The 27,397-nt window shown below is 54.7% G+C and overlaps 1 protein-coding gene across 2 annotated transcripts; it reads right to left on the bottom strand.

The window, feature by feature from the left end:
• Positions 1-1,908: 1,908 nt before the first annotated feature.
• PCSK9 (proprotein convertase subtilisin/kexin type 9) lies at positions 1,909-26,450 on the bottom strand. 2 transcript variants are annotated; one of them, XM_017869402.1, is made up of 12 exons: positions 25,786-26,450; positions 21,832-22,023; positions 19,254-19,377; positions 13,434-13,564; positions 13,056-13,197; positions 9,670-9,866; positions 8,374-8,557; positions 7,674-7,847; positions 6,929-7,077; positions 5,954-6,131; positions 4,079-4,260; positions 1,909-2,229 (listed from the first exon to the last, which is right to left on the bottom strand). In XM_017869402.1, exons 1-12 carry the CDS (start codon positions 26,335-26,337, stop codon positions 2,014-2,016), a joined length of 2,421 nt encoding a protein of 806 aa, XP_017724891.1. In that variant the 5' UTR covers positions 26,338-26,450; the 3' UTR covers positions 1,909-2,013. The 2 variants fall into 2 exon arrangements, with proteins under 2 accessions (XP_017724891.1, XP_017724890.1); XM_017869401.1 differs by having other exon boundaries at positions 13,434-13,567; positions 25,786-26,449.
• Between the last annotated feature and the right edge of the window lie 947 nt (positions 26,451-27,397).

The following is a 27,397-nucleotide window of genomic DNA, read 5'->3' as shown; positions in this document are numbered from 1 at the left end:
ATGCAATTACAGCTCACTGCACCCTCAGCCTCCCAGCTCAAGCAAGCCTCTCACATAAGCCTCCTGAGTATCTGGGACTACAGGCATGTGCTACCACACCTAGCTAATTTAAAAAATTTTTTTGTAGAGACAACGTTTGTGTTGCCCAGGGTCTTGAACTCCTACATGCAAGCAATCCTCCTGCCTCAGCCTCCCAAAGTACTGGGATTACAAGTGTGAGCCATTGCACCCGACCTGAGACTGTTCTGAATTTTAAATCATGAAAAATAGCCATGGACTTAGCACTGGCTCATTACAGAAGCATCTGGCACTGTAACTTATTCCATAAATACTCTGGGCCAGGCCCTGTGCCAGGAACTGGGGAGAAAAAAGAATGAAAAGGGCATTGGGAGGTTAGGACAACAGAGCATCTAGGATGTAGGGCATCCGTCACCAAGAAGGAGGCACTTTGACTGCCAGGGGAGCTGCAGGAAGACATTCACTTCATTCCTAGGACAGGCACAGGGAATAAGTTCACATCACCAGTACTTACCCAATACTTGTACTCAAGATACAAGTACTTGGCATACTCAACAAACTTACCCAGTTCCTAGTATAAACAAGGCATCACCCTAGGCAGTCAAGTGTATGCAAAAGTCAGGACAAAGTTTGTTTTATTTTAAAAGTCACCATATTAATAAAATGCTACAAAACCCAGAATAAATATCCAAGTTACAAAAGCAAAACAGGTCTAGAAAAGCTGGCTGTAAAAAGGCAACAGAGGACAGACCCAAAAGATAAATGTCTGCTTGCTTGGATGGGGCTAGTGCTCAAGGAGGGACAGTTGTCCCTCTCCTCCCACCATCCCTTAGAAGCATCTCCATCAGGCCACAGTGAATCAGGCCTAGGTGATACAGGAAAAGTTCCATGCCTGCAGGCATCGTTCCACCATCACTCACTGAGCTTCCTGGTCTGTGTTCCCCTTCCCAGCCTCATTGTTACCTGCGGGGTAAAGTAAGAAGAGGCTTGGCTTCAGAGGCAGCCCAATCTGGGTTTCTGGCTCAATTCCTGCTGTGTGAGCTTGGCAGGCATGCCTCCTCTGGTTCCAGGTTGCTTCCCCTGTAAAGCAGGGGTGCAAATGTGTAGTCTGCTGGGTAGCGGAGCGGGTTGGCTGAGATGGTGCGTGCACCACTGCACACTGCAGAGTCAGTCCTAGGTGACGGCTCCCTGCAGGCCACCCTTGGGTGTTGTTAGCACAGCCTGGCATAGAGCAGAGTAAAGGTCGCTCAAGAAACCAAGGCACAGCCCATGACCACCAGGGACGCGTTGATCTCCAGCCTCTGGCTAGATGCCATCCAGAAAGCTGAGCCTCCACTAATCAAGGGAGCCCCAAGGGGCTTCCCCACAGTGAGCTGGAGATGAGGGCCATCAGCATCTTTCACACTCGCCCCCTGACAATGCTTGTCTCTGCCGCCCCTACCACCTCCTCCCCTACCCATGGGAAGAATCCTGCCTCCTTGATGGAGACGTGAGGACTGAATGCCTGGTACAGAACAAGAGCTCAATAAAAGCCATTCTGCCCACAGATGTTGGCATGTTGGGAGCAGCTGGCAGCACCAAGCACAGCTCAACCTGTTTCAATGGTGAAATGCCCCACAGTGAGGGAGGAAGCTTCCTGGCACCTCCACCAGGGGAGGGGGCATCCAGAGTGAGTGAGTTCCGGGCAAGGAGCCTGCCCCACTCAAGGGCCAGGCCAGCAGCTCCAGGAAGGTGGAAGCATCCCCATCCCCTTGGGCTAGGCCATGGAGGGCGGCTGAGGGAGGGACAAGTTGGAACCATTTTTTTTTTTTTTTTTTTGAAACGGAGTCTCGCTCTGTCGCCCAGGCTGGAGTGCAGTGGCGCAATCTTGGCTCACTGCAAGCTCCGCCTCCCAGGTTCACACCATTCTCCTGCCTCAGCCTCCTGAGTTGGAACCATTTTAAAGCTCAGCCCCAGCCCCTGACCCTCCCCAGGCACCATCCTGGGATGGGGCTGTCACTGGAGCTCCTGGGAGGCCTGCACCAGGTGCCGGCTCCGGCAGCAGATGGCAACGGCTGCCACGGCTTCTTGGCTGGTGCTGCCTGTGGTGCTGACGTCCCGGCTCCTGACCACACACGTGTTGTCTACAGCGTAGGCCCCCAGGACGTGGGAGGTCCCAGGGAGGGCATTGCAGCCGGTCAGGGTCCAGCCGTCCTCACAGGCCACGATCACCTGCCAGGGCCGAGGAGAAGAAAGCACATGTCCAGCGTGGCCCGGGACCCCCACCTACACTTCATTTCTCCCTCCAACATCCCGCTGTGAGGCCAAAGAGCAGATAGCCCTCCCTGGCTCAGGGCCCATTTGAGACACAAACACGCATCTCCCGCCCCACACTCCCGCCCCGGCGGTTCTGCACCATCGCTGACCAAACACGTGAGCTCCTGCTTCATGCCTGGTTTGAGGGGCGCGGGGACAGACAGATGCCTACCATGCCAATGCCAAACTCATCTTCCTTCTGAAACTGACAGCCCCACAGCCTGCCCCATTCCACTTAATGGCAACTCCATCTGTCCAGGGGCCCGAGCCTTGGTGCCGTCCTCCCCTTCTCCCACCCATGTCCACCCACCAGGCCTGTAGCTCCCTTCAGACTCCAGCCTGAGCCCCGCCCCAACGCCTGGACCCTCCACCGCCTCCCTCCAGTCTCCCTGGTTCTGCCCAAGGCCCTTGTCATCTCTTCTCAGCTCAGCAGCTAGGCCACAGTGAGAGGTTCAGATCCAGGCCAGATCACACTCCCCCTAGGCTGGACCCCTGTGTGGCCCCAGCTGACTCCTGACTGTGGCCCTCGGGTCTCACCTGACTTGGCCCTGTCCCCTCTGAGGCATCCCCCACCTCATAACTACTCCCACCTCTCTGGTTTCCTGGTACTCCCGGGCGCATCCCCACCCTGGGGCCTCTGCTCTGCCTGGAACACATTCCCTGCCTGATGGCCCATTTCCTCCACCTTCTCAGCGAGACCTCTCCTGACTTCTCCCCCACCCCATTCCCTTCCTTGCTATAGTTTTCTCCATCGCATCTTTTCAGTACTCTGTAATTTACTGGTTTGTTTTCTGTCCTCCCCCACTAAAATAGATGCTCCAGGAGGGCAAACAACATGTCTGTCGGGCCTGTATCCCTCCCCAGTGCCAGGAAGAGCACCTGGAACCTCGCGGCCCTCAGTGCACCCAGGGAAAGTGGATCCAAGAACAACACTGTCTTTTGCTATCGAGGAATGCACCATCCAGACCAGAATCAACACAGACTTGCATTTTAAAACCGAGTCTGAGTTCATTAAAGAGTGGACTCCTTAGGCTGCCTTTTAAGAAGCTCCCACTGGCTTTTAAAAAGGAGAGTTCCAGAGCAACTGTTGGTCATGTCCACACCCAGGTTTCTAGAAGGCCTGGTTCTCACATTCCAGGGCTTGGCACGTGCCTCGCTCATCTCAGCAGGGCCTTTTCTTGCCTTGCTGGTCATGCTAAGAACCTTCAGCATGCAGCTCAGGCACCCGCTCTGGGTCATGGCTGAGTGAGCTCTGTGTCCTCACAGCCCAGTGCTGCTCCTGACCCTGAGAACCTCCCAGCAGGTTTGTTAGATAGATCAGAGAGGCCAGGTGCAGTGGCTCATGCCTGTAATCCCAACATTTGGGGAGGCTGAGGCCAGAGGATCGCTTGAGCCCAGGAATTTGAGACCAGCCTGAGCAACATAGCAAGACCCCATCTCAGAAAAAAATAGATCAATCAATAAATGCAAGCATATTGTATTTCTTTATGCCAAATTTATGCACATTCTACACCAAGTAGAGTGGGGTACTCAGGCAACAAACCTTACTGATCTGGACAAAAGCAAAAACAGACCCAGCCACACACAGATACATACACACGCTGTCCACACAATGGCGGAAGCTGCCCACAGCATCTACCCGGCAAACCGCCACCCTGATGCATGGCGGTATGGTGGTGGCACAAACTGACACAGAAAAGCTGCACAGGAGAGACCCACGCCACCCCATGGCACCCCACCCACCCGTCCTCACAGGCCTCCTCACCTGCTCCTGAGGGGCCGGGATTCCATGCTCCTTGACTTTGCATTCCAGACCTGGGGCACGGCAGCAGGAAGCATGGATGCTGGCCTCCCTGTGGCCCACACACTGGTTGGGCTGACCTCGTGGCCTCAGCACAGGCGGCTTGTGGGTGCCAAGGTCCTCCACCTCCCAGTGGGAGCTGCAGCCTGGGTCAGAGGAAGGCTAGCTCAGATAGTGAAATGCTGGAATGCTCCGTCTCCAGTGCCCATCCCCATCAGACCTTCTCTCTTTAAGGTGTGAGGCAAGAGCTAGAAAACCCAGAAACAACTCAAAGAAGATAAGAGATGCTGGCCTGAGCATCAGGACTCCTGTGTTCTCAACTCCACTCCTGACCAGCTGTGTGACCATGGGAGAGCCATTCAACCTGAGCCTTAGTTTCTCAGGGAAAACATCATCTCTCCACCCAGAGATGGAGACAGTGAGGCAGGGGCTCTATGGTCTGAGATGCTCAAACTCCCCCCAGCCCCTCCCCATGCAGCCAGCAGGCAGAAGTTCAAGGGTAAGCTGGGGTCTGTCTGGACCACCTGGGGATGCCCTCCATGGGCTTAGGAGTCAGACACACCCATTGGCTAAGAAACCGAAAATAGTGGTTACTCAGCTACACTGAGGCTCTGTTTACTCATTTGTAAGATGGAAAGAGAAACCGCACCTACTCACAGGGACACTGTGAAGATGACACATGTGAAGCCCCAGCATGGAGCCTGGCATGTGCTCTGAACATGGTAGGGTCGTGGTTACTAACATTCTTTATGTCCTAGATGCAAGGGCTCAGGGCAGTCACTCAGCATGTCCAGTCTGCAGTTCCCTTAGCTGCAAAATGGGGCTCTTTGAGGTGTGCCTCATAGAGTCAGATTCCATGACTTCCAACTGACATGTGCCTGTGAGTTCATCGGCTGAGCACTTCCAAAGGGGAGTGTGATTAGAGCATGGCGGACTTCTCTCCAAGCCAGGATCCCCGGACCGGATGGAGCCTCTCCCCTGCACAAGGGCACCAGCCACCTGACTACGCTCATCTTTCCTGAACATCCATCCTACATGCCAGCCTGCTGTGCCCAGAGTTAGGTCTCACCCTCACCCTCCTGTACCCAAACCCTCAGTGACTCCCCTGGACATGTTCAGACGAGAATCAACTCTGAGCCTCTTATTCCAGGCTGGAGCTCCACTGTCTTCCCAGACCTCTCACACTCCACCCAACCAGAACGGCTCAGCCTCAGGGCGCCAGCCCTTGATGCCCCAAGAGTCCCCATCTGTGACTTCCTGCTACCTGCCTGGACATGTTTTCAACACAGGGTAGCCTATCAATAGTTGCCTATACCAGAGACTGGATTTTAAAGCAACGGGTGATGACAATAATAGTAGCGATAGCTAGAATATATATTGTCCCAGCATTAAGCTAAGTGCTTAGCACCCATCATTTCCTCGTACAGAGACGTTAAGTAACTTGCCCAGGGTCACAGAGCTATCGAGTGGCAGAGTGAAATTCAAACCGAGGTCTGCCCTCCTTTCAGCCCCAGCCGGGGGCCTCTCTCTGGAGCTGCCTCTCCTGAACTGCACCACCTTAGGCAAAGCACCTGCCATGCTCCAGGCCAGTGCCCTATCTCCTCGCAACACAATGAGGCAGGTAATACCTTTTTCCCTCTTATGGAGGAGGAAGCTGAGACGAGAAGTAAGGTCACCTGCCCAGGGTCAAAGGGCATGGAAGTGGCAGAACCAGAGTATGGAATGGAAAGTCAGGTTCGAGTCTCATGGATCACACTCATGAGGACCAAGCCTCGTGGGCAGTGGGTGCATAAGGAGAAAGCGAACTCTCCTTACCCCAGGGCAGGCCCAGCCTCCTACCTGTGAGGACGTGGCCCTGCTGATGGCAGTGGACACGGGTCCCCATGCTGGCCCCAGCTGGTGGAGCTGTGTGGACGCTGCAGTTGACCTGGGGTAGCAGGCAGCACCTGGCAATGGCGTAGACACCCTCACCCCCAAAAGCGTTGTGGGCCCGGCAGACCCGCTTGCCCCCTTGGGCCTGAGAGTCAAAGACAGAAATGGGAATCTGCTTTAGAATGGGCTTTGAAAACAGAGAAAGGGAATAGACAGGATCAACTCAAGCACCCTCGTCAGTGTCCCTACCAGGGGCCAGTCAGACCCTGCTCCTAGCCTTTTGGGGACAAGGAGCTCACTTCTGCCCAAAGTAGACTGTTCTGCCAATGGGCAGCTCTGAATACTCAAAAGTTCTTCCAAATACAAAGTGGTTTCAAAATGGAGATACAGGGAAATCCAAGAGGCCAAAGCAAGGACCCAGCTGGCTCCACCCCACCCACTCTGCCTCCCACACAAGCATTAAGACACCATCTCCCAGGCCAGAAATGCCTGCCCCTCCTCACTCTCCTGGCTGGGCTCTGCCCTTCTACCAAAATGCTGCAACCAGATGGCGTCTGTGCACTATCCTGTAGCATCAACATCAATTCCCCTTTTTTGCTGGTTTGAGATTTCTCAGCTCCCAGAACCATGGAGCACCTGAGTGAGAAGGGCCTAGAGATGGCTGAGTCCAGAGTAGCAGATCCCTGACCCTCACGCTGACACCCAGATGGGCATTGAAAATCCATCCAGCACTGTCCTGCAGCCTCTAGGAAACCCTTCTCACTGTGGCTCTCTCCAGCGGCCCCCAGCCGCGTGAGACGAGGAGTGCCCCACTCCTGCTCTGGCCAGTCCTGTAAGCTTACAGAAGAGCTGGAGTGTCGAGGATGGAGGGGCTTGCTGCAGGTCCCTGAGGGCCCAGCACTGACACACACACACACACACATACAAAGGAGGGGTAGCCACCTCGATGCGCTCGCCCCGCCGCTTCCCACTCCTGGAGAAACTGGAGCAGCTCAGCAGCTCCTCATCCGGGGCACAGTGGACTATGGCTGTGGCCATCCGTGTAGGCCCCGAGTGTGCTGACCACACAGTCCTGCAAAACAGCTGCCAACCTGCAAAAAGCGCCTGGGATGAGGAGGGGGTGCTGGGAGTGAGGGGACCTCCACAAAAATCTTTAGTTCATGGTAGGAGAGAGTAGGGCTTAAAGAACATACTCGGCCGGGCGCGGTGGCTCAAGCCTGTAATCCCAGCACTTTGGGAGGCCGAGACGGGTGGATCACGAGGTCAGGAGATCGAGACCATCCTGGCTAACATGGTGAAACCCCGTCTCTACTAAAAAATACAAAAAAACTAGCTGGGCAAGGTGGCGGGCGCCTGTAGTCCCAGCTACTCGGGAGGCTGAGGCAGGAGAATGAATGGCGTGAACCCGGGAGACGGAGCTTGCAGTGCGCTGAGATCCGGCCACTGCACTGCAGCCTGGGCGACAGAGCAAAACTCCGTCTCAAAAAAAAAAGAACATACTCAACTGTCTCTATAAAAACATGTTATGGAAATATTGCAAAGCCCTTTCAGAGCCCTCTTCTCATTTAATCCTATTTAAGGTTGTGTCATCCTCCTTACACAGACAAGGGAGAGGGGAGAGACTGTCAAGGTCACACAGCCCTCCCAAGCCCCAGCCTGGCCTTGCCCACCCTGCCATCCTGCTTACCTGCCCTGTGGGTGCTGGGGGGCAGGGCGGCCACCAGGTTGGGGGTCAGAACCCGCTGGTCCTCAGGGAACCAGGCCTCATTGATGACATCTTTGGCAGAGAAGTGGATCAGTCTCTGCCTCAACTCGGCCAGAGTGAGCTCCGGCTCGGCAGACAGCATCATGGCTGCAATGCCTGGTACAGGGGTGAACGGTGAAAGATGGTGATGGCCTGACCCTCCTGCCCCAGCAGGGGACTCCTCCCAGTGCACACAGGCACACACATACACACAAAAACACGTGCACACACAGAGACACCAAGCTCTCTTCTCAAAGGTAAGCCACCTGCAGTCCCTCACACAGTGAGGTAAGACAGCCTTCCGTCACATCTCTAAGCCTTGGTAGTTGCTGTCTTATCGGCCAGGTGGACTCCTATTCATCCATCAAGCTCCAGATCAAATGTCCCTCATCCAAGAAGGCTTCTCTGACCCTTGGGCTGGGCAGGTGCCTCCTCTGGGCTCCCTCTAATACAGCCCTGACCTCGTGTTCCCACTGTGCACTTGCCTCCCTCATCAGACTGAGTGTCCATGAAGGCACCATCAGGCCTGTCTCATCTCTGGTCCCCCTGCACAGATCCTGGCACTGGAGGTCCCGGCACAGACCCTGACTGCCAAAGGGGCTGTTAGCATCACCTTAGCCAAGGCAGTGGGGTGGTGACTTACCAGCCACGTGGGCAGCAGCCTGCGATGTCCCACTCCGTGACACAAAGCAGGTGCTGCAGTCGCTGGAGGCACCAATGATGTCCTCCCCTGGCGCAAAGAGGTCCACACAGCGGCCAAAGTTTGTCCCCAAAGTCCCCAGGGTCACCGGCTGGTCCTGGGCATTGGTGGCCCCAACTGTGATGACCTGGAAAGGTGAGGAGGTAGGTGGCAGAGAAAGGAGCCCAAGAGAGGGGTTGCAGAAGCAAACTGAGCTGGGCTGAACAACTGCTATACACCTGTTTGGGTCCCATTCAAATGTCCCCTCCTAAGGAAAATCTGACTCCCCAGGCAGAACTCTGGCAGCCCTGCCCCGCCCTGGTGCTCCCCTCTGTCCCTACCATAGCCAGGCAGCATTCCCAATGCCCCTGTGGAGTTTACATTCTAGTGAGGGAGACAGGAAACTACTCGGTGTATCAGGTGGCTCTAAGTGCCACGGGGGGAACTGAGAGAGCAAGGCAGAGATGTGTTGGGCTTTGTTTGCTTGATGCCTTTAAATTCGGCTGCTAGGGAAGCCTCAGAGGCCAGGGAGGATCCAGGTTACCGCTGTCAGGTACGCATCTGCTCCGCAATCCCCACCCACAACGCGCGCGCGCACACACGAGCGCGCGCACACACAAAGACTTGAAGTTCCAGACTTGAAGTGGAACAAGATTCTCTCCCCTAGATACCCGCAGTGTCCTGACACTGGAGGAGTGGTGCTCAGAGGAGGGACGGTCACTGCCCCCCCAGCTCCTCAGGGCCGAGGCTCCGTGTCTGTGTCCCCGCAGCCACACTGCGCGGCCCTGCGGCACACTCTGGATGTCCCTCGGGTGAGGTCTGAGCCCTCAACTGCTCCCATTCACATTAGCCTTGCTCAAGTGGTCAGTCATGCAGCCGCGGAGGGATCTGGATAGTGGGGAGGCCCTAAGAATACTGGGCGAGCCCTAAGAATATTGGGCAGAGGACGCAGGGCCTGGGGATGGAGATGGGGAGGGGGCGGCTACCAGGCGACCTTCAGGAGGGAGAGTGGCCAGGACCGGGTGTGGGGGCGTGGCTACGTGGGCGCCGCTACGTGGGGGCGTGGCGGGGTCACTGCTGTTCAGACTCTGGGATGATGGAGGCTCGAGCCCCTTCCTCCCCAGCCTCCCGCATGGCAGGGGTCTCTGACGACTCCTTCCAAAGCCAGAAGGGTTCAGCCTCCAGGAACGTGCTGCAAGAAGCGCACGGGGCCAGCCTGCCCTTCGCCCCCCGTCTTGGGGCAGCAGCCTCAGCACCTACCTCGGGAGCCGAGGCTGGGGAGTAGAGGCAGGCATCGTCCCGGAAGTTGCCGGCAGCGGTGACCAGCACGACCCCAGCCCTCGCCAGGCGCTGGCAGGCGGCGTTGAAGACCCGGCTGTACCCACCCGCCAGGGGCAGCAGCACAACCAGTGGCCCCACGGGCTGGACCAGCTGGCTTTTCCGAATAAACTCCAGGCCTGGAAGGAACAAACCTAGGTCACCCCCTGGGGAGAACTGTTCCCCTTTCCCAGCTCCTCCCTTACAGGCACAGAGTGATGGTTAATTTTGGGGATCAACTTGGTGACCTGATGTTTGGTCAAAAGCCAGTGGAAATGCTGCTGCGAAAATATTTTTTAGATGTGACTAACATTTAAATCAGGAGACTGTGTAAGGCAGGTTACTCGCCATAACGTGGGTGGGCCTCGTCTAATCAGTTGAAGGCCTGCAGAGAACAGACTGAGGCCTACCAGGGAAGAAGGAATTCTACTCCAGGCCTGCCTTAGGACTTAATACTGCAACATCAAATTCTGCAGGAATTGCCTGGCCTGCCCTGTGGATTTCAGACTTGCCAGCCCCCACGGTCACATGAGCCAATTCCTTGAAACTCTTAATATATACATCCTACTGGCTCTGCTTCTCTGCAGAACCTTGACCAATAGAAACTGGAAGATATTAGCAATCAAACCTCAGCAATCAAACTAGCCAACCCCGGCCCTTCTGTGTGCCTGGCTCTAAGAGTCTGAATATATGAACTCAGGGGATCCTCACAATAACCTTATTATCCCTTTCCAGGAAACAGAGGCACTGAGAGGATGAGCCTCAGAGGAATGAGAAGGGTGCCCTGCCCCACCCAACTTCCCCCTGCCACTCTCTGAGGCCTGGCTCAGATGCCCCTCCACCATGGCCATAAGTGTTGAACCCACACAAACTTGAACAGAGTCTTGGCTGCCCACTCACCAGCTGTGTGACCCCACTCTCTATGAAACAGGGACAGCTGCTCCCAGGATTGTCTGAAGAATTAAAAGACTCCACACCCAGGACCCCTCATACCATAACTCCCCACCCTTGAGGTTGTGGTTCCCTCTGGCCTCAGTGGCACTACATCCCCCATTTTGGTGTAGACCATGATCTACCTCATGCTACTGTCACCAGTGACACCTTTTTTTTTTTTTTTTTTGAGACGGAGTCTCACTCTGTTGCCCAGGCTGGAGTGCAGTGGCGAGATCTCGACTCACTGCAAGCTCCACCTCCCGGGTTCACGCCATTCTCCTGCCTCAGCCTCCTGAGTAGTTGAAACTACCGGCCCCTGCCACCACACCCGCCTAATTTTTTATAGTTTCAGTAGAGACGGGGTTTCACCAGGATGGTCTCGATCTCCTGACCTCGTGATCCGCCAGCCTCAGCCTCTCAAAGTGCTAAGATTACACGTGTGAGCCACCGCACCCAGCCACCAGTAACAATTCTAACCCTTTGCCAGCCTGTGAGCTCTGGCCCAGTGGCCTGGAGACTGGGAGCCTAACAGCTCTGGCCCTGATGTGCAAGGGGACCTGGAGCTGACAGTTTCTCCCCTGTCAAATGGGGTGTGGGAGCCTTCCAGATCCTGGTCTCTGAGATGTCTCCAGGAGCTGTGGCCAGGGATGGAGCTGGAATCTCACAGCCATGCTCCTCCTAGAAGACAGCTAGTGAGGCCCCTCACACCACGGAGGAAGGGAGCGGAGTGGCACTGAAGTGGATGTGAAGAACAACAGCCACATTTACAGCTGCTGGTTATGTATTTATTTATTTGTTTTTGAGATGGAGTCTCGCTATGTCACCCAGGTTGGATTGCAGTGGCACGATCTCGGCTCATTGCAACCTCCACCTCTTGTGTTCAAGTGATTCTCCTGCCTCAGCCTCCCAAGTAGCTGGGATTACAGGCACCCACCACCACGCCTGGCTAATTTTGTATTTTAGTAGAGATGGGGTTTCACCATGTTGGCCAGGCTGGTCTCGAACTCCTGACCTCAGGTGATCCGCCCACCTCGGCCTCCCAAAGTGCTGGGATTACAGGCATGAGCCACCACGCCCAGCCTGCAGCTGCTAGTTATTAAGCACCTGCTGTGTGCTTATCTCTGTGCTCAGACTCAACACACAATCACCTGCTTACAGAGGAGGAAATGGCAGCGGCAAGGAAGGCAAGAGTGACTGTTGAGCCCCTGACCCGTGCCAGGTCATGCAGCAAGGGCTTCCCATACACTGACTGGGATGCCAAAGAAGGGATTTCTCCAGGAGGTCCTCCAGAGGCCAGAGCACCAGGCCTGGGGAAGGCCTTTCTGGGAAAGAACAGCCTCCTCTCCACACACTGACCTTCAGGAACTGGCCTGACTGAGCCGAGGTCAGTCAATAAAGGGGTGGGACAGGCACAAGGGGTCACCTGATGGGGCCGAAGGTTATTGATTCTTGCCTTTAAAAGTGAACATCAAAACCTGTACTCTGTAGGAAAGTCTCAGGGCAGAACTGGTGGAACACAGGGAAGACTCCTGGGCCTCCTCAGCCTTTCAGACAGACTCATGGGCTGCTTCCGCTAGCTCCAGAGCCAGTGTTTGACCCTGGGGCCTGGGGCCTGGGGCCTGCAGTGGAAGTCAAGCTGCTGCCCAGAGCTGGCACCTTTCCCAGTGAGGTCATCAGCTTGAGCTGTGTGACCCTGGGCAGTCACCTCCCCTCTCTGGACTGGTTTCATCAACTGTTCAGCAGCTATGGCAAGGCCAGCCCCAGGGCATGTTGTACAGAGGCCTTGCTCAATGGCCACAGGAGGAAGTCAGTCAGGGAGAGCACCCTCCCTGTTCTCTGTCCACAGGCCCCTGGAGTCCTAGTTCTCAGCTGGACTTCACAGGGGGGCCGCCAGATGGACTAAATATTGTCATAGTCTAGAAAAAGTCCTCTGCCAGTTCCTCCACCACATCTGCCTGGCCAGTGTGACCTGCAGGGCCCAGTCATGCAAGTAAGTGAGTCCCCTGGTCTCAGAGGTATGCAAGCAGAAAATAGAAGAAGTTTGCTTAGATCACCTCCAGTCCCTCCACATTGAAGATAACATCACAAAAGACACAAAGATGTCACCAGATTTGAAAAGGGGAGCAGTGTGGAATTGTGGAAAGGTCACTGACCCAGGGTCAAGTCTGCACTCCTTGGGCTACCTGCGTAGCTCTCTTGGGGCTTGAGTTTCTTCATCTGCACTCGTGGTGACTGGGGACCCTGCCAGCCTTGGCACTCTGGTTCTCTGGCTCTGCGGCAGTGGCTGCCACAGCATTCTTGGTTAGGAGACTAGCTCTTCCTGGGCCCAGCCCAAGCCACTTCCCAGGCCAGGTCCAGATGGAGAGAGACCAACGCTGTCTGGGGCCATCACTCACCTATGAGGGTGCCGCTGACTGTGCCCTTCCCTTGGCAGTTGAGCACGCGCAGGCTACGCAGGCTGGCGCCCTTGGCCACGCCAGCATCCCGGCCGCTGACCACCCCTGCCAGGTGGGTGCCATGGCTGTCACACTTGCTGGCCTGCTCAGCCAACACAAGGACCACATAAGAAAGACCCCCCCGCCACCCCATAACAAATCAGCAGGTGGCTGGATGGATGAACACCCTTCCCACAACTGATGGCAGGGAGGGGACAGTGACAGCTGGGGGCTGTGGCCCAGCAGTACAGCTGCAACACTCTTGGACAGGAGTCCCCACCCACCTCCAGGATGGGGATATGGGCAGAGACAGCCCTCCTACCAGAGGGCCGTGCTTACCTGCCTGTGGAAGCGGGTCCCGTCCTCCTCGGGCACACTCTCGAAGTCGGTGACCATGACCCTGCCCTCGATTTCCCGGTGGTCACTCTGTATGCTGGTGTCTAGGAGATACACCTCCACCAGGCTGCCTCCTTCTTTCCAAGGTGACATTTGTGGGAGAGGAGGGAATGAGCATGAAGTCAACCTTATAGTTAACACACAGAAACTGTGGAGTACATCCCAGGCACTAGTGAAAGTACCTTAAATATATTCACTCATTGAACCTCCAAAAAAATCCTCACATGCTACATCCTATTCTATAGTTCATAGACAAGGAAAGGGAGGCCTAGAGGGGGCAGATAACTGTCCAAGGCCATCAGCTGGCAATGCTACTGCCAGGAAGGACCCAAGTCATCCTGCTCCTTCATATTAATATCAATATCCAACAATAATATGCATGTTCAAGAAATAATATCATAGTGTAAAATAAAGCCCCTATTATAGCTTTTCACAGCTCACCAAGTCTGCGAGAAAGACAACATGATTTAAAGACTCAAAGAATAACAGTGATGTCTGGCCACCTGCGCTGGTCGGCTCATTTTAGAGACAGGAAGCTGCAGCTCGGACAGGATGTGTGTCTGCGCCTCCTGACTCCAGGACCAAGCATTCTGCACTCCACAACGTACCAGAAGGGCTCATAGGGGCTGCTTATGCCTCACACGAGTCACAGCCTCAGAGAAAACAGTCACCGAGAGCCTACCCTACACTTATCATCCCTAATTGGATCAGTTTGGATTCTCCAAGAAGCAGGTACTGGGGTAAAAGCTGCAAGAGACTCACTGGGGGAGTCGCCTGTGCAGGACAAAGATCGGGGTGTAGGAGAAAGTAGGGAGAGCTCACAGATGCAAGGCAGGTCCAGCCCACTGGACAGAGAGGAGAGGGAGGAAGAAGGGAAGCAAGGAAGGAAGCACCTCCGCTCCAGTGCGGGTCTCAGAAACTCTCAGCCAGGCCAAAAGAAGACTTCAGGCAGGTTGCTGCTAGAAGAGTCCTGCGCCAGCGGAAATGGCCTGGCCCTGGAACCCCTGCAGCCAGGAGAAGCAGGGCCTCAGGTAGAACCAGATGGTAGCCCTCTGGGCTGTCAATCAACCTGCTCATGCCCCAGGGTCTCCTGAGTCTTCTGAAGTGCCATCTGAACAGCACCTCTGTGTCCCCCGCAGTGATCCTCCAAATATGCTGCAGAGTAGAGATTCTCATCTCAGGACAGGTAAGCAAGTACAGGAGGCTCAGGGAGTGTCGTCGCTTCTTATGGCTCAGCAACGAAGGCTCCAGGGAGAACCCTGCCTCACGTCTTCCGGCTTCTGGTAGCTGCTGATGCTCCCTGGCTTGTGGTCACATTTCTCCAATCTCCGCCTCTGTCTCCAAATGGCCCCTCCTGTGTGTCTCTAAAGACACATCATGGGACTTACAGCCCACCGCATAATCCAGATGATGCCATCTTGAGATGCTTAATTACATCTACAAGGACCTTTTCTCCAAATAAGGTCAGGCTCACAGGCTCTGTCTGGGTGTGTATATCTGTGGGGGCCACTATTTAGCCCACTACATAGCAATTCAGTGGCTGCTCTGAGATCCCACACTAATTTCAGGCAAGGTCAGCTCCCAGTCCTACATCCTCCCACCCACCCACTATGGCAGTAGGGCTGGGCACAGTCCGAACTGCGAGTCCCCAGCCTGCACAGACACTATTCACCCTGCCCTATGGCCTCCAGTCTCAGCAGGAAGCTCCATTGATCATTGCCCATGGGCACTTTGGTTACTTCTGTAGCATGCTGGGCAGGTCCTCGGCAGGCTGCCTGTCCTCCCAGGCTGCGGGATGAGGCAGAGTCCTTGCTCTCTGAGTGTGTTAGGAGCTTTCACTCATCACGTGCCCGGTGCTACACTGGGAAGGGGTGGTTGAGAGCGCTGTGAGCTCCGACCTGAAGACATCTGGAGACCAAAGGGTGCTGGTCACCCTAGAGGAACCACTAGATATTGAACTGGGCTATGGAATGTCGGAGGGGCAGACACATGACAGGGCCAGCAAGGTGGGCAGAGGCCAGATGGTGCCAGGCCCATAAGCCATGCTCAGTCTGCTCCTAGCAGACGCCCCGAGCTGGCTACAGGGGATACAGGTGCTTAGGAAGCAGCCCAAGGTTCTCCCTCAGAGCTTCCAGGCTGACGGAAGACAGCCCAGGGGATACAGCCTCATCTAGAAGACAGCACAGAAGCTGCTTCCCTACCTGGACATAAGCCACATAACGCATATCAAGCAGAAGGCCTGTTGGGCAGGATTCCAGTCCATGCTCCTCGTCATGTGTGAGGAGGGAACTGAGGCTGCAGCTGAGTTAGCCCAGGTGACAATCCTTTCTGGTCCCATCTGTGCTTGGGACCACCATCTGCTCCAGAAGCTGTACTTGGGGTCCGCTGCAAGATGATGTGACCACTGTGAGGTCACATCCCTGGGCCTGGGGTGTGGCCCCAGCGCAGCCCCATACCTTCTAAATACAGGCAGTTCCTGCCCGCTGACACCAGCGCACTCTCCTGCTGGGACAGGGTCAGGAGGCTGCAAGCATGGCCAGCAGAGGGCAGGTGGGCCTGGCGAAGGGGCAGCTCTTGGTAAGACACTGCCAGGAGAGAGGCTGTAAGCCTGGAACACCCACCCAGGGCCCACAGCCCTACCACGACCTCCACAGCTGGAGGGAAAGCACAAGCCAAAGCCCCCACAGGAACATCCTTGGGCTTCCTTCCAGTGAGAGGCTGGAAAGGGGTTCAGCTCGGACAGGACACAGGGCCTCTGGGGCCCTTCCTAGGCCTCCCTCTATCCTCCAAACCCCAGGGTGAGGCAGAGGCTGCTAGTTCCCTGTGACAGCGTGGCAAGATAGCCTCGAGAAAAGCCACCACTCTCAGGGGCAAAGAGGCCTTGGAGTGGCCCCTTCCAGCCTCTGGGTTGGTACAGAAAGCTCTGTGGCCTCTGGCAGGTGGGAACCCAGTCCTGCTTGCATACCTCCAGAGCAGGGAGCTCATTAGCTCTCACCAGGCAGCCCTGCCATGCACCTGAAAAGCTCAGACTGTGGCCGAGTTCTTCCTTTCACGTCTGCCCTAGAGGTCACCCAGGCCCTGCTGGTCTCACCAGCCTCAGTCCCTTCTGCACAGGCTACACTCCCTCCTGCCTCACAGCTTCAGTCCATGTTCATTCCTCTGCTTGGACACTGTCCCCTTTGCCTGGTTAATAATGCCCCCGTGGGTCTTGGCTGGAACAGCGCTTCCTCCAGGAAGCCTTTCCTGATCCTTCTGCCGGATACACAGGCTCGCAGTTGCCTGCACTCCTTCAGAGCTCTCAGCCTATCCAGAACTCATTTGTGTCGAGTAGCATTTGTTTAAGGAATGGATTAATCTTCTGGATACACTGTTGGGGAAAGAGACCATGTCCATTTCATTCACCTTTGTATCCCCAGCACCTAATATGGTGCCTGGCACACAGTGGGTGCTCAAGACGTTATTGTTGAATGGTAAGAAAAGAAAAATGCAGGGCTAAAATCATAGCACCTCACTCAATACCTGAAAGAGAAATGCATGCTACAGCAATAACTCATTTAACCCTCCAAACAGCCCTGCAGAGTGAGAGTTACTATTCCCTCGCTTTTGCAGAGGAACCTGAGGATCAGAGAGGGTGAGTGACGTGTGCAGGGTCACACAGTTAAGAGTGCAGAGTCTGGGTTTGAGGGCGGCAGCCAGCTCCAGGGCCCATGCTTGTGGCCTCCCCATGAATGAAGAGGCTGCTGCTGGGCCCAGCCAGCCTGCCCCATGCCAGCCCAACAGCTCCAGGAGGACGTCCTCCAGCCAAGCCCTTGATGTGACTCCAGAAGGGGTTCCACACCCCTGCCTGCCATTCCTGCCACTTCCCACAGACACTCGGGGGAAGTGGGGAGGGGGACAATCCATGGGCATCCTATGGGGAGGAAAGGGCCCCACAGCTGCTTCTGGCCCAAGGGAGAGGAGGGAATGGTGGCTGCCAAAGGGTACACTCACATCTTAACCCGCACCACCTGTGGCTGTGACCTTATTTGGAAAATAAGGCTGTGACCTTATTTGCAGACGTGGTTAAGGTTCTCCACATGAGATCATCCTGGATGATCCAGTTGGCCCTAAATCCAACAACAAGTGTCCTTAGGAGACAATGAAGAGGAGAGAGACACAGAGAAGGCTGTGTGAAGACAGAGGCTGGGATGGGTGTGCCGCCGCTGTGGGGACACACAAGAGACAAGAGAAGCTTTTCCCTGGAGCTCCCAGGGGGAACGCGGTCCTGCCAACACGGATTCAGGCTTCTGGCCTCCAGTACTGCAGAGAATCAACTTGTTCCAACAAGGGGGTGGTATTTTGTCACAGCAGTGCTAGGAAACTAACCTAGGGGGCAAGATCTTCTCGGTCTTCTGCCTGGACTGGGGCCTCTGTGACCCTCTGCCAGTGTCCCTCTCAGTCTCTGATATTAACTTGCTCCGGGAGGTCCTTGAGGCACCGATGTAGAGTGCAGGGGGCTCCAGGGATCCACAGAAGAGGTCCCGCCTGGTTGGAAAGGAACAGACTCCTCCTACAGAGGAACTGTCCTCTCCCTGGTCACAGGCTGCCCAGGCCCGGTCAGCACACATGACCGACCAGGCCCCTCGCTTCTGCGGCTGCCACCCTTGCCAGAGGATGTCCCCCACACAAACCCTATCTCCACCCCCTGCCCACCAGCTCTGATCTGTTGCAATGGCAGCAACTCAGACATAGGCAAGGTCACACAATCTGGGCATATGCAAAGTCACACAGAAGCCCCCAACTTTTCACTTCCAAAAGCATCTGCACATCCTTCAACTCACTGGAGTCTCACATCAACCTGTGAGAAGGACAGGGACAGGGTTATGTGCCCATTTTACAGACAAGAAAGACAAGGCTAATAGAACAAAGTGGCTTCCCAAGGCCCCACGAGAACCGGGAAGGGGTGGAAGCCGAATTCACCCCAAGCTCTGCGTCCTGGCACCATGTTGCACGGGCCCACCACATTGCATCATCTCTGCACTGAGCTGCAGACCTCACACCATGGGCACCTCCAACTTAACACAGTCCAACTAGAACCCTTCATCCTCTCCTCAGGCCAGGTGCATCTAGAGTCTTCCCCGACTGAACTGCCACCTGCAAGGAATTGCCACCTGCAAGGCCCTGCTAGAATGCAGACTGTTTTCCATGGCTGCTCCTCCTCCCTCCCTCCCATAGTCAGGCCACACCAGGCAGAGGGAGCAGTGGAAGGAAAGGCCTAGAGGGAAGACACAAAGTGGGCCATGCAGGGAGAGCCAGAAAGCTAAACAGAGCTGGAGGCAGGTGGAGCAGCAAAAAAGGAAGCTAGGCAGGGGCATCCAAGTCCGGGTTGTGTCTGTCCCGTTAAGGGGTCTAGTCCAGTCTGCAGGGCACTGGGAGTTATAGAGGCCTGGGGGGGCCCTAGGTAGAGTCACCATCAGATGAACCCTCCTTCCAAGGTAAGTGCAGCCTGCTGGGCCATTCCAAATGGAGAGAAGAGGAAAACAAGAGACAAGGAGGAAAAGAGGATCATTTAAGGCAAGACTTTTGCATTTGTGGAGCAACAGGAAGGCAGGCAGTGGGGGCTGCAGGGGCTGGGGATGGGACAGAAAAAAAAGGGGTCAGTGGAGGTGCTGAGTCCCAAAGCCCCCGGAGAAGTGGAAACCACTGGCAGGGAGGCAAGGCCAGGGTAGAGCAAATGGATTCAGCTCAGGTGTGGAGGGGCAGCGCACAGATGGGGGGTCTTACTGGGGGGTTGGTATTCATCCGCCCGGTACCATGCAGGAGTAATTCGCTCCAGGTTCCATGGGATACTCTGGGCAAAGACAGAGGAGTCCTCCTCGATGTAGTCGACATGGGGCAACTTCAGGGCCTGCAGAAGTCAGAAAGGTCGGGGAACTCTGCTTAAGCCATCTGGACAGCAGCAAACACAGCCACAGCCTGGCCTCACCTCATCACACCTATCCCCACATCCCAGCCCAGCAGCCTCCCACCTTGTCCCGGCAGACTCCCTCCTGGTGCCCCGGAGGACAGACTAGGAGCCTGAGTTTTCTCACTCATTGATCAGGCTGGGAGCCCAGCACTCCCATATCCCTGCAACAAGGCCTGGCACAAAGGATTCCATCTGGGAAGGATTCTGAACTTGACATCTTGTCTGGGAGCCAGGCTGTGCCAAGGCTCTGGGCAGGATGGACACGAAGTGAAGCTCAGGCCCTGGACACCATGCCTAAATCATGACATAACAGCACTGGCAATTCGGTTTGTCCCCCAGTCTATTCCCCAGCCTTCTCCAGCCTGCTCACTGCAAACTGCAGCACGAGCTCCCTTGCAAAGCCTCCAGTTAGGCTCAGCCAATGGGAGGCACCAGCAGGAGTTAGAGGGACAAGAGTGCATCTGCAGCTGGGCGCGGTGGCTCACGCCTGTAATCCCAGCACTTTGGGAGGCTGAGGTGGGGGATCACCTGAGGTCTAGAGTTCCAGACCAGCCTGGCCAACATGGTGAAACTCCATCTCTATTAAAAATACAAAAATTAGTTGGGCATGGTGGCACACACCTGTAGTCCCAGCTACTCAGGAGGCTGAGGCAGAAGAATTGCTTGAACCCGGGAGGCAGAGGTTGCAGTGAGCTGACATGGCGCCACTGCATTCCAGCCTGGGCAACAGAATCTCAAAAACAAAAACAAAAAACTGTGCATCTGCCCCACTCCCACCCTACCTCCTGACTCCCTGTGCATGGCAGCAGTGAACCCTCAGGTGACTCCCCACAGGCAGCCTCTCCTCCATGCCACCAGCTCCAGTTGGGCAGAGGGAAAACTATTCCCTCTCCTTACCCTTCAGACCTAAGTGGTAACAGCTTCCTGCCACAACTAGTCCCTGGATGCCTTGGTATCCCCAGAGGTTTCTTAACCTGCCCCCACTTTGGCGAGTTTCCATACCTAGCATCTGCTGAATGCTTCACAACCTCATTTAGTCCTTAAATGAATGTTCCCATTATTATAACTGGTTTACAGATAGGGGAATGAGGCTCAGAGAGGTGAAGGCATTTGCCCAGGGTTAGACAACTAATAAGGGGCTGGGTAGGACTCAAACCCAGGCTGGTATGATGCCCAGTTTGAAGCCCAGGTCTCGATGGCAAATGCCTGCAGCTTTCTGCTTGGCTTCTGCTTGTCCTACTCTCCTCTGAGCAGCTGCCCTGGCCTGTGGGGCTTGTGCCTGTCATCTGGTGCTACACGGGTACCTTCTTCGTCTTTCCCCAATGCTGAGCACATTGTCCCAGAGTCAACTGTACTGGCGGTCACTGATCAGTCTCTCCTTCTGAACTGTAAGCTCGAGGGAAAGGCCTGGGCTGTGTCATCTTCGCCTCTGCAGCACACAGTAGGCGCTTGGTAAACGTGTGTTGAGCAGACTGATGGAAGGCATTGACTTGTCAGTCTCCTCTACTTAGACTACGGGTTCCTAAGGCAGGGACCCTGTCAATCCCTGTCATGGTCCCACAGGCCTTGGTATGAGGTAGCTGTTCAGCCACGGGATGCTGAGCTGATTAACCCGTGGAGCAGCAGTACAGTGCAGCTAGGAGACCCAGGTCCAGACTCTGACCCTGCCTATTACATGCTGTGTGACCTTGGGCAAGACCCTGGGCCTCACTGTCTGCAGGAGGCTGAGAAGCACCCCCTGCCATGTGGAGAATCAGTGTGAAAATGACACACGCTCTCATCAAGTGAGAGGCCAGGAAAAGAGGTGGGCTAGAAGGTGGGGCAGAAGCAAAAACAAGAAAGTTTTTTTTAAGATTTGAAGCATTAGGGCCAGGGTGAGGAGAATACCCAGTCCCCTTTCTGCCCCTCCACCAAAGATGTGACATCTAGGAGGGAGGAGGGCCACCCTGTCCTAAAGTAGGCACTTTACTCTGATAGCAGCAGCCTCAAAGAAATTGCGGACCCTTGAGTCATGCTTTTTTATAAAATGACTCAGGCTCCATTGAACATCCCAGGGCCTTGTCCCTAAAGGTTTCCATAGGCAGCAGATGCATTGGCACAAGAATGGCTGGCAGGCAGACCACTGGGTTTGATCCAGGTTCTACCCCTAGCTGTCTATGTGGTCCCCTCTGAACTTTCAAATGAAGATGGACATACCACTGGGGCATGGCCAGGCTTAAAGGGAATTCCATACAGAAAGCCAGTGGTTACTGTGCTTGGTACCTAATAAGTGCTCAATACATACTTGCTGTCCCCTTCTGATTTTCAGCAGTAGGCCTACTAAGCACAGTCCCCAGTGTATATGCAGTGGCCCAGCCCTATCAGGAAGTGGCATTCCCAAAAAGGGTGGCTCACCAGCTCCAGCAGGTCGCCACTCATCTTCACCAGGAAGCCAGGAAGAAGGTGATGGAAGACATGCAGGATCTTGGTGAGGTATCCCCGGCGGGCAGCTTGGGCCTGCAGGCGGCGGGCAGTGCGCTCTGACTGCGAGCGGTGGGTCTCCTCCTTCAGCACCACCACATAGGTGCCGGGCAGCCTCCATGGATCCTGGCCCCGTGCACGGAGGAACATGATGACATGGAAGAAACCCAGCAAACCCTATGTGTACTTTATCTCACCCCTACTTACAAATTAGAATTACAACAAAAGAGACACAACAGAGTGTAGTAAATGATAAAGAAGTTACCAAATGCGGACCCAAAAGCAAATTAAAAAACTCATATAGGCCAACTATTATTATTCACATAGTTATATAATACTTTCAAATGTGCCAGTCAGGCAAAAATGGGAACCATGGGCCGCACTCGACAACAGGTTTTCCTCTGTACCTGCACCCAGCTCTCTATGGTCCTGGTTACCCGTGGCGGGCCTGCCCAAAGGCCACCTCCTCCCCCATGCCCCAATCAGAATAAACTGAGGGAAAAACTCATGGGCTTTGGAGCCAGGAAACCGTGGACCTGAATTCCAGCTCTAATATTTACTGGTTGTGTGGCCATGAGCAAGTCAGTCAACCTCTCTTGGCCTCAGATATCTCCGCTGTATTGTGGAGATCGTAGTACCTATGACATAGGCCTGCTGGGAAGGTCAAGAGTGACGGTTGTATAAATCTCCCATCCAGATGCTCTACAAACGCAGGCAGAAGGGATGACTAAGTGAGCAAAGGCAACACTTCTTAAAGAGAGAGAAGAATCAGGGCCACTTTCTTAGTCCTTTTGTGTTGCTATATAAAGGAATACCTGAAGGTGGGTAATTTATGAGGAAAAGGGATTTATTCAGCTCATGGCTCTGCAAGCTCTCCAAGAAGCATGGCACCAGCATCTGCTTCTGGTGAGGGCCTTAGGCTGCTTTCCCTGATGGCAGAAGGTGAAGGGGAGCCTACATTTGCAGAGATCTATCACATGGCAAGAGAAGAAGCAAGAGAGAAGAGAGGGTGGTACCAAGCTCTTTTTAATAATCAGCCTTCAAGGGAAATCATAGAGGGAGAACCTACTCATTATCACAAGGATGGCACCAAGCCTTTCATGGAGGTTCCTCCCCCATGACCCAAACACCTCCCATTAGGCCCCACTTCCAACACCGGTGACCACATTTCCACATGAGATTTGGAGGGGACAAACTATAGCAGCCATGATCTGCAGGTGATTTGTTTGGTTTTAGCTCTCGTCTGCTCCAGCTGCTCTCAGGCAGACATACCTGCTCAAGAACCTTCACTGGCTCCCCACAGCCTCATGGATCAAGTCTAAACTCCATGCTCCTCTTTGGCCCCTACCTCAACCTACCTTTGCAGCCTCACCACCCACATCTCTGTATATACGCATCTTGGACTCCAGTCAGAGTAGAACAGAGTTCACCCCCTTACCCAAAGCCTTAGGGCCAAATCGGTTTTGAACCTTAGAATTTGTTTGGATTTTAGAAAGACAGTAGTGGGCAATCAGAGAGTCTGCTTGGAGGAATCTGGAGCTGCATATGTAATCTATGCAGCAAAATACATGAATACGCATATTCACACAACTAGATTAAAAATAATCTCATGTCAGTTCACGTCAGATGCTACCATCAAACCACAAAAAAACTTTTGGTTTTCAGAACATTTTACATTTCAGAAGGTGGATAAAGAACTGTGGAGGCTGGGCGCAGTGGCTCACCACTGTAATTCCAGCACTTTGGGAGGCCAAGGCGGGCGAATCACCTCCTCAGATCCACTGAGGAGGTCAGGAGTTCAAGACCAACCTGGCCAGCATGGTGAAACCCCGTCTCTACTAAAAATACAAAAATTAGCTGGGTGTGGTGGCGGGTGCCTGTAATCCCAGCTTCTTGGCAGGCTGAGGCAGGAGAATCACTTGAACCTGGGAGGGGGAGTTTGCAGTGACTGCACCATTGCACCCCAGCCTGGGCAACAAGAGCAAAACTCCATCTCAAAAAAAGAAAAAGAACTGTGGACACGTGCTCCTTATCCTCCACCTCTTGTTTTTCCAGCTCTGTACCTTTGTTCATGGTACCTCCTAATCCTAGAATAAAGTTCTCCTGACATCGTCATCGCTGTACTCCTACTAATGCTTCAAAGATTCATCTAAAAATGCCTTCTGCTAAATAAAAATCGAATGAGTTGGGAGAGAACTCTGAGCAGTGGAATGTGAGTTCTAGAAACCCAGTTCTAATGCACCTGGGGTGACCTCCTCTCTCTGAGCCTCAGTTTATCATGATTAAAACAAAAGGATTGGTCTGAAAATCCTTTTCTGCTTGCCAAAAAAGTTTTCATTCTAAATTCGATTCCCACAAAATATCCGTTGAATGAATGAATAAATGAATTTGAGGAGGCTCCTGTTCCAAACTTCCACCAGAGAAGAAACATCCTCAAGGGCTTGGTTCAGGTGGTCATACAGCCTCTGCTTACTCACCTCTCAGGATGGGGTACTCACTATTTCCAGAACAGTTGTTTTGGAGCAGTGGTAACTTGAAATGCCCTTTCTTATCCTGGCCACAACCCCACAACATCCTTCTAGAAAGTCAAAGGTTCAGGGAACAAGGAAGAGGGCTATACTGAGCTGAGTAAGGACCTGCCATCCTGCCACCCAGAACACTCAGACGGGGCAGGCAGCTGTGAGTGGCAGAATTTTCCCCTCTGCCCCGGGAGCTGTGGTTTGGAGCAAAGACAATGTCACCAACAGGTCACCCTGCAGACAGGGGCAAAACTGCAAGTGATCCCTCCCTGGGCTTGCATGAGTGAGGTCACTCATGGTCAACAGAACTTTCCCTTCATCTCCCCATCTGCTGCCACTGAGCCCTTAGGGAGGATTGTCACTTCCTTTTTAAAGACTAGGCAATGGAGGCTCAAGGATAAGTGGCTTGTCAAGCACCACAGCTAGTGAGAGGAAGCCATCATTCAACCCCAGATCTGACTCCAAGCTGGGGGACACAGAACCTCAGCCAAGTCCTGGGCTGGTAATACTTAGAAAAAACTAGTGGTCGCGCCCCGGGAAGAAGCTTCCCAGAGCCTGAGGGCCAGATGCTGGCAGAGTCGTTGAGCAAACTCGCCTCACAGGTGGGCTGCGGCGCCGGGCTCAGCTCCGGGGTCCCAGTACCAGGCGCGCCACCTCCGGCTCCAGAGCACCAAGGGCCCTTCCCTGCCTGAGTCCTAAAGGACACCAGTGGGCCTCGAGAATAACTCCGCCCCTTCTCCCCTGCCCCTTCAGCTGGTTCTTTTCTTCAGTTGAAACAGATGGAATACTACAGCATGAGTTCTGTGTCGTAAAGAAATTGCCTCGCGCTCCCAGCATCTGCCGTCCTTCCCACCCCGCTCCTGTCTCGGGTAGGGCCTTCTCTCCAGGCCCTCCATCCTCCGCTGCCCATATTTCCCAAACCAAATCGGAACCCACTATAAGGGCAAGCCCGCTTCCTCTGCGTCTGGTGCGTTCCCAGTGCGTTCCAGGCATTCACTTCTTCACCCACCTGTGCCGCGGCGAGGCGGAAAGTCTGAAATCTGGGCAGGAGACCCTGGCGGTGCTCTGCCCGCCCTCCCTCAGCCTCCCAGTCTCCCAACCCCGCGAGCCTTCCCACTGAATAGCGCAGCCGCACGCCCCGGCAAGTCCCCGAAAGGCCGGCCGTCTCCGCTCTCCACCGCGCTCCCCACGACCCGTCCTCCCACGCCGCCTTGCCTGCAGTCCCCAAGATCGTGCCAAGCGAAGAGCCCTCGGAGACCTGCACCCCACTTCCTCTCTTAAATGGGGGGAAAATTGAGGCCCGAGAGGAAACAGCACCGCACCGTCCCGGCTGCGGGTTCCCCCAGGCCTGCCACCCCTACGCCCGCACCTTGGCGCAGCGGTGGAAGGTGGCTGTGGCTCCGTGCTCGGGTGCGTCGGCCAGGCCGTCCTCCTCCGAACGCAAGGCTAGCACCAGCTCCTCGTAGTCGCCGTCCTCGTCCTCCTGCGCACGGGCGCCCGCGAGACCCAGAAGCAGGAGCAGCAGCAGTGGCAGCGGCAGAGGCCACCAGGACCGCCTGGAGCTGACGGTACCCATCAGGGCCAGGGGAGAGGTTGCCGTCCTGGTGAGAAGACCTAGAGGCCGCGCACGGTCCACGAGGGCGGCGCCTTGAGCCTTGCGGTGGGGAGGACTGTGAAGGAGCTGGAGTTCAGGCTCAGGGCGCGCGGAATCCTGGCTGGGAGCTGGGAGCCGCCGCTGCAACTGCACGTTCCAGCCCGCCTGAGACAGTCTCACTGCCTGGCTCACTCCTCTAGGCTCGAACCCTGAACTGAGCGGCGGCGCCCTCCTGCAACCATGAGCGCCTCGACGCCGCTGCGGAAACCTTCTAGGGTGTGGGTGCTTGACACCTGGGGCCCGCAGATCACGCCACCAGAGCCCCATCGGACGATCCTATCTGATTAAACATTAACGGAACCCCCGGACTGGAGGATCAGGTTTCGGCCTCGCCCTCCCCAAACAGCGTCAGATTAGGCGCAGAGGGAAGAAAAAACTCCCAAATTCTAACTGGTCTGGAAGGTGGGTCGGCGCTCTAGAGGCACCTCCTCTCCCGCCTCTCACCCTGCGTGGGATGCCAGACTCCGAGTTCTGCCAGGCCCACCTTTTCAGTGTTTCCTGGGTCCACCTTCTCACCTACTGACCAGTGAGACTTCTGAATCAATCCTACTATGGACTCCTCCCTGCCCACCGAATTCTTTCCACCGGCCTTAACCTGGCAACCTTGTAAACTTAGCTTGGACCCCCTCCGGCCTCTGCTCTTTATGCACCCTGCACAATGACCTTACCGACTAGCTGTTCCTTGAAGATACTGCTTGCTTTTGATGTCCAGCCTACATGCATTTCAAGGGATTTATACTGCAAAGATTCAGGTTTTAAGTTTGCAAAGATGTCATATAGGTACATTCAGAATTCTATGGTAGGCACGAGCTCAGCGTTCCAGAAGATTCAATTTGCAAAGATTCCTTTTACACACCATGTTCAAGAACTCAACTGGACAAGCATCCAGTAAACACCTATTGTGTGCTAGGCAGGAGGATGAAAAGGGGAAAGAGAGCTCCTGGCCTCAGATTGTACATGTGGCATGCCATGAGGCTTGCTCTTTCTGGAAGGGCTGTCAATACTGGGAAGAAACAAAGGCGGCTTTATGATCCTTCATTGCAGATGCACAGCATATTCTGAGTGAAATGACCTGTTCGGAATCTAGGTGCTGGAGTCCAAAGTTGCTGCACTTTCCACTTTGTTTGCAAAGACCTCACTCCAGAGAGCCAGTGCACAAAGGCTGTGCAACCAGTGGGTTGACAGTGACTCCATGAGGTAAGGTCAGAGCTATCCCCATTGAGCCACCATCGCAGCACAGAGTAGGAGCTCATTGTTTGTTGACAGAGGTGGCAGAGGTGGTTTTCCTTCCTGTTGCCTGTAACTGGAATTGTATTTGCAATGTGCT

This window comes from Rhinopithecus bieti, unplaced genomic scaffold (assembly GCF_001698545.2).
Source record: "Rhinopithecus bieti isolate Rb0 unplaced genomic scaffold, ASM169854v2 scaffold_4916, whole genome shotgun sequence".
In the NCBI taxonomy this organism is placed as follows: Eukaryota; Metazoa; Chordata; class Mammalia; order Primates; family Cercopithecidae; genus Rhinopithecus; species Rhinopithecus bieti.
Note: the sequence above shows the minus strand (reverse complement) of the source record. Positions and strands in the feature narration are given on the sequence as shown.

Excerpts from the sequence above, each read along its gene's own strand:
- PCSK9 (XM_017869401.1), bottom strand. The coding sequence starts at position 26,337 with ATGGGGCTCTGGTGGCGTGATCTGCGGGCCCCAGGTGTCAAGCACCCA. Across the intron at positions 7,078-7,673 it reads CCCCAGCACCCACAGGGCAG|GTTGGCAGCTGTTTTGCAGG; the intron begins GTAAGCAGGATG and ends CGCTTTTTGCAG. Across the intron at positions 6,132-6,928 it reads GGCGGGGCGAGCGCATCGAG|GCCCAAGGGGGCAAGCGGGT; the intron begins GTGGCTACCCCT and ends TTTGACTCTCAG.